Genomic DNA, 6,319 nt, shown 5'->3' on the forward strand with positions numbered 1-6,319 from the left:
AACAACAACAACATGTTGTTAGGTGTCATCTAGTCAAGTGCAACCATAACGACCCTATGAACAACAGACCTGAACCCTGTCCTATTCTGTGCTGTATTCACCATCTCTGACACATTTGAGCCCACTGTCACTGTGTCATCCATCTCATCGAGAGTCTTCCTCTCTTTCCCTGACCCATCACCTTTCTGAGCATGATGTGCTTTCCTAAGAAATAGCTTCTCCTAGCCACATGCCCAAAGTACATGAGATGAAGCTTCACCATTCTTACCTCCAAGGAGCATTCTGGCTGCACTTTTTACAAGGCATTTCTGTTTGTTCTTTTGGTGGTCCATGGGATATTCTGTACTTCAACACCACAATTCAAAGGCATCAAATTAAGGAAGGTTTATAGTGGAGTCTTAGTGGTGTAATGGCTGAAGAATTCAACTACCAACCAAAAGGTTGGTGGTTCACACCCACCAATCATTCAAATCCAGGACCCACCCCTTGGAATAATAAGGGAGTCTTTTTCTGCAAAGATTTACAGTCTTAGAAACTGTGGGCTATTTGACTCTTTCCTACGGGGTCACTATGACTCAGAATAGATTTGATGACAGTAGTTACTAAGATCAATAACAGAAGGCATGTATGATGGGGAAACAAGCTAGGTCTTCCCAGCACTTCAGTGGCCTAAAACAGTGGTAGAATCGTTGCAGAAATTAAAGACTATGCTCCAGTGGGATGTTGGGTGAAAAGACAGCTCACAAGCCAGATCCCATTGTGGAGTGTTTGTTAGGAGATGTTGAGACAGTATTATGCTGGAAGCTCTAAAATGAGGCTAGTTCCCTCCAGAGTGGAGAAGCAAGTCATTTCAGTCAAGATTTGCTTAGCATCAAGATAATAAGAAGCAGGTAATTACTTTCTTACTCAATTAAGCTGGCTGAGATTATTAAAAAGGCAAGGGTGTTTATGGGTATGTTGTCAGGAAGTGGATAGTACTGTGCCAGATATTTTTTAATGTAGATAAAATAAAATTTGTGGAAAAGCAAAATATTCTTTAAAATTTATCAATAATAGAAAAATCAAAGCCCTGCCTGAAATCTGCTAAAAACAGACTAAATGAAATTAGAACCCAATCCTTAATTAGATAACTGATTAACTAACTCAATACCATCCAGACGGAGCCAACTCACAGCTGACCCTCCAGTGAGTTTTCAGAGGCTGTAGATCACACAGGAAAGATTTCCTTTCTTTCTCCCTTCGAGCAACTGGGGGATTCGAACCATGTCCCTTTGGGTTGGCAGTACAGCTCCTTACCCACTAGACCACCAATCCTGTTAGTGATGTCAGCTTGGACTCTTTGTATTAGCATTTCATCATATAAACACGAGGTTTGAAACCACCAGCTTCTCCACGGGAGAAAGATGAGCCATCTCCTCCCATGCAATTCACTGCCTCTGAAAACCCGCTGGGGGGTCAGCTATGGGTCCTTTCCAACTCAACAGTACACACCAACAACAAACAAACACCAGGGGAATGAAAGACTAATTAAAAAGTTCTCTCCTAATTGTTAAGGGTCCCTGGTGGTACAGAAAATTAAGTTTTGTGCTTCTGTTGTTATTATGTGCCGTTGAGTCAGAACTGACTCATAGCTGGCCTCCCCATGGCTTTTCTGAGGCAGTAAATCATACGGAAGTTGACTGACCATCTTACTCCTGCAGGCCAGCTGGATTTGAACCAGGTGTCTTTGTTTTGGCAGCACAGGTCCTTACCTCTAGGCCACCAAAGATAGCAGTAAAGAGCAATTGCTCTGCTCCTGCAGTTCAAATTCACTAGCTGTGCTGGGGTTTGCGGGCATGAGTCAGAAATCTGCTTCATAGAGTTTCTGCCTTGGAAGCCCTGAGAGGCTGCTCAGTTATATCCCACAGGGTCATTGCGAGTTGGAATCTACTCTATGGCAGTTGGTTGGCTTTGGGCTACAATTTCAGATTACTTAACTTTTTTTTTGTTTTTACCTCAGTGATTATGGGGAATAATGGGTACCAGTTCAGGTTTGAAATGTGATACAATTCTTCTGTCAAAACAGCTTCTCAGGTGTTCTTGCTGGCCTTCTGCCCTTCAGCCTCATGTCTTCAGCCAACATTACGAAGCTCTCAGTCCTGCTAGTTGCAGTGTCTTCAGCAAGCTCTCCAAGAAGCCTGGGCAAACGCCCCCACTTTGGGTCCCTGTGGAAGCGCTTTCAGCTACACTCTGTCTCCTGTCAGTCTCTGCTGATGATGATAAGGTCGGGGTCTCCACCTAGTGCAGGAATCTCCAGCCCAAAAGGACACACTTATTCTCTGATGCTTCTTGATGGTATCGAGATTCCGCCCTCTCCCCCAGGCTCCTTTCCTGGTGAAGGCTGATTTGATCCCCTTGCATCATTACAGTACAGAAATCCTGAAGCTAGTGCCAATATCCCGCCACTAACCCCAAGTATGGCTGTCTCGGTCATTAACATCTTTCTTGTTGGTTACCAAACACCATTGCCCTAACATCTGGGTGCTATACCACTGCTCAGGGGTTCCTAGGCTCTTCTCCTGGGACTTCCAACTTTCCCACTCCTAACAACCAATGGGATAATGCCTGGGACGACTCTGTGTGAGTTCTGTCTGTTCAGATGAGCTGGTGGCCCTCGGAGACCGGTTACTGAGCCTGGCCACTACGTATGGAGGTCTAAAAGTCAGCAGTTAGAGCACTGCTGATTACAGACAGTGGTCCAGGGAATTGAGTGAACTGGCTACTATTTTAATGCCATCAGATCCCCAAGACCACACACCAATCAAAAATCAACCAAAGATGTTGTCACACTTTTGCATCACTTCACCTGCTCAGTAACTTGCAGTCATGGAAAGTTCTGGTAGAGTCTGTCATCTGCCCATTTCTATTATTCCTTCTCTCTCTCCAATCTTTTGTTTCCTCATTTGTTCAAAGAGTAACTGTGGTCTTGCTCAGGGTTTCTTAACCCTGGCTGAACGGAGATTACCACCTAGGGAGCCTCTTTAAAATCCCCAACCTCAGCAGTTCTGATTGAACTGATTTAGAAATGAGGTATCTGTGTTGGTTTTGAGGCCCCTGGTGATTCTTTGTGCAACCAGGCAGGAGAGTCAGTGTCCTAGCTGGTACCTGGCTCTGTGATGAGCCCACTAGGAGTACTCTGCCAGCCTCACTGATTAAAAACAACTTGCTTTCCAGGACTGACAATCGGTGCTGGCTGCAGCCTGGCCCAGGTGAAGGACCTCTTGGCTGAGACGGTTTCCAGCCTCCCAGAGGAGAAGACGAAGGCATACCGAGCCCTCCTAAAACAGCTGAAGAGCCTGGGAGGCCAGCAGATCCGGAATATGGCAGTATGTTCCCAGATGGGATCAATGGGCACGTGGCGCTCTTTCTTAGTGAAATGTTGGCACCATCAGTGTGCAAACAGAACTCAGAAGATTGAAAGAAAGGGCCAAGCAAACGTTATTTAATAGGATATATAAAAAAGAAATTGAGTTCATTTAAGTGGCTAAGTAGCTATGTAGGAGGGAAAGAATGCCATGCGTTTGCTAATTTCACTGTAAGACTGTCAATGAGCCTTAGGAATTGCTAACCAAAATACAAGATCTACAACCAGGAGGGTTTAGAGGGGAAGGTTCTCTCCTCTAGACTATTCACCTCCAAGCTGGAAAACAATGTTCAGATAAGGAAGTTGAACTTAAAAGTGATTTTCTAAAATACACCTACCTCTTCCCTTTACGTGTGCCGAATGGTACATTGTGAATTCTTGGGACGTGAGGTCTAGGGAGAGCACATGTTTGCTGCATCTGTGTTATCTCCCAGCTTGAGAACTCTGATGAGGTACCCCATAGCTGCAAAGAGATGGTGGCAGGAGAGTGATGGACTGATGACCACAATTAAAGGTCAAGCCTGGAGGGGGTACAGGTGGGGACATTGTCAGAAGATGTGAGAGTCTTCTAACTGTAAATACAGATAAAGACAGATGGGATGCATCACCAAAGGTAGAGGAGTGCTGGATGTGTGGAGACTGAGAGACAGATTTCAGCTCGGTGGAAAAAGGACTTTCAAGTGAACTGTCCAGTAAAGCAAGGGAGTTCCCAGACCTGCTCCAGGCCAGACCACAGCAGCCTAGTGATCACCCCCCAACATCTTCAGGTATAAAATGAGCATAAGGACATCAATCTCACTGAGGGTTTGTGGAGATTAAATGAACAAATATATGTACAGGAGTTAAACAGCATGCAGTAGAACATGCCAAGTGCTATGTAAGAGCTCATTGGAGTTGATTCCTCTCCCAAGCCAGAGTAGAGCGGGGCTGTACTAAGTCCTCTCTGTGAAGCAGAAAAATATTGAATTTACTGAGACTCCTCTGGTCCCTTTCACAAGTCACTGAAAAAAGCTGTAGGGAGGTACCTGTGGGGTAGAGGAACTTGGAGGTGCAATGAAGGATGTAACACTCTCTCTTTTCTCTTTCTCTCCTCTACTCCCTCTCTTCTCTCCTCTCTTTCTCTCCTTAGTCCTTAGGGGGACATGTTGTAAGCAGGCATTGCTACTCAGACCTGAATCCAATTCTAGCTGTGAGCAGTGCTACTCTCAACCTGATATCAGAAGGTAAGCTATCCCCAGACACTGCGAACACTACCTAATGGATTTTGGGGGTTTTATTGTTAATGAACCACTTTAAGTTGGAGCCTGGAACTCTGACTTTCATTTACCACAGATCTCAGGATGAGGAAGGAAGTGGGTGACTAGTGCTTCCTTTTGGCATTACACACACACAATCTCAGAGTGTGTATTTACTTGACAAGTAAACACCAGGGCTGGTTTGCAGAAGATTTGATTGGTGTGCATCACTTCCAGTAAACTATAGGACAATCCGCTCCTCCTCTCAGCCTCTCTGAGAACCTCCTCACCCTGGTCCCAGCACACATAGTCTGCCACTTCCCCTGGGACTCTTTCTCAGCCCTTCCCTGTGTTACTGGGTGAAAAGCCATGAGTCTGGTGAGGACACACTGCAGACTCCCCCAGGGACAGGGAGAAGGCAATGAGTAATTTGCTAATTGAGAGGAACATTCCTTGGGCCTGGTCCAATCTAATCCAGCCTCCCATTTCCCCAGAGAGACGCCATAGGCTCACATTGCTCTCAGCTGCCCCCAAGATGCAACCATCCCCCCTTCACTGAGTTACCAGCCAGGACCATGCAGGACACAGCTTCTCTCAGCAGCTCAGCTACCCGACTAGAACAACTTAGAGAGCAGGAAAGGATGTCTGATCCCTGTTGGTCTGATCTAAAAGAGATGTGCTTCCCTTTTGTCCATCTAGGCACATCCTGTCCATCCTGTCTTCTCCCCCAGTGTCAGTAACTCTGAAATGTCCCTCTGCTTCTCTTTCTTCCTTAGCCTCTTACATAGCCCTCCCTCTGTCCACTCTGCTCATTTGGTCAGCCAGTCACTTAGACACTGATGCCTCCTGCATGCTGCCACTGTCCTCAGGAGCAGAGTGGAGAGAAGGGAATCAATGCCACACAGGAACCCCAGGTGCTGAATATCTTTGAAGTCATCCTTACTCTCCCTAAGGCATAGACTGGTTGACATGAAACCCAGTTCCCATCAAGTTTTTTCTAACTCATGGAAAGTAAAACTGCCCTATGACATTTTCAGTGACTAGGTTTTTACCCAGAAGCAGATTGATTCCTAACCCTTTTCCCCTAAGCCTCTCTGCTCAGAAGGAAGGAGAAAAGTCCTGATAGAATCCACCGTCTTGCAGAATCCTTCAGACCTTTCATCCAGGGGTCACCCTCTCAAACCCTAGAACCTAGGAGATAAGAAATCTAAACTTCTAGCACCAGCATGGCAAGGGTAGCCCAGCATCCATCCATGGCCCATGCCCATCCACGGCCCATGCCCATCCACGGCCCATGCCCATCCACTAGGTGTTGGTGATTATGTTGAATTTGAGGGCTTGGTTTGAGCTCAACCAAAACCATTTCCCTCCTCTGTTGCAGCCCCAGCTCCAGAAGGCTGGCCCAGCAGCAAGGCAGGGCAGACAAGGCCCATCAGGGACTCCTTCAACGCTCCCCTGCCTCCCTACCAGCTGCACTCCAATTCCACTCACATCACACGTAGTTTGAACTCACACACACAGCGCCTCTGGTGGAGCCAGAAACTACTATTTAAAGCCAAAGGACACAGTCCTGACCAGCAAGTGACTGAAAAGAGTCTTGTGAATTAGTCACCAATCACTTGTTATGCATCAGAGAGTTGGACAATGACCAGGGAGGATAGAAGGAGAATTGATGCCTTTG

The 6,319-nt window shown here is 46.3% G+C and overlaps 1 protein-coding gene across 1 annotated transcript in view; it reads left to right on the forward strand.

Moving 5' to 3' along the window:
• Positions 1-6,319, forward strand: part of AOX1 (aldehyde oxidase 1) — a 129,356-nt gene that overhangs the window by 38,922 nt on the left and 84,115 nt on the right. The window contains exons 11-12 of the mRNA XM_006889140.1: positions 3,214-3,365; positions 4,533-4,626. Coding sequence (XP_006889202.1) covers positions 3,214-3,365; positions 4,533-4,626 — 246 coding nt within the window. The remainder of the gene's footprint in view (positions 1-3,213; positions 3,366-4,532; positions 4,627-6,319) is intronic.

Source organism: Elephantulus edwardii, unplaced genomic scaffold, assembly GCF_000299155.1.
Source record: "Elephantulus edwardii isolate Elephantulus edwardi_28Jun2011 unplaced genomic scaffold, EleEdw1.0 scaffold00075, whole genome shotgun sequence".
Classification (NCBI taxonomy): domain Eukaryota; kingdom Metazoa; phylum Chordata; class Mammalia; order Macroscelidea; family Macroscelididae; genus Elephantulus; species Elephantulus edwardii.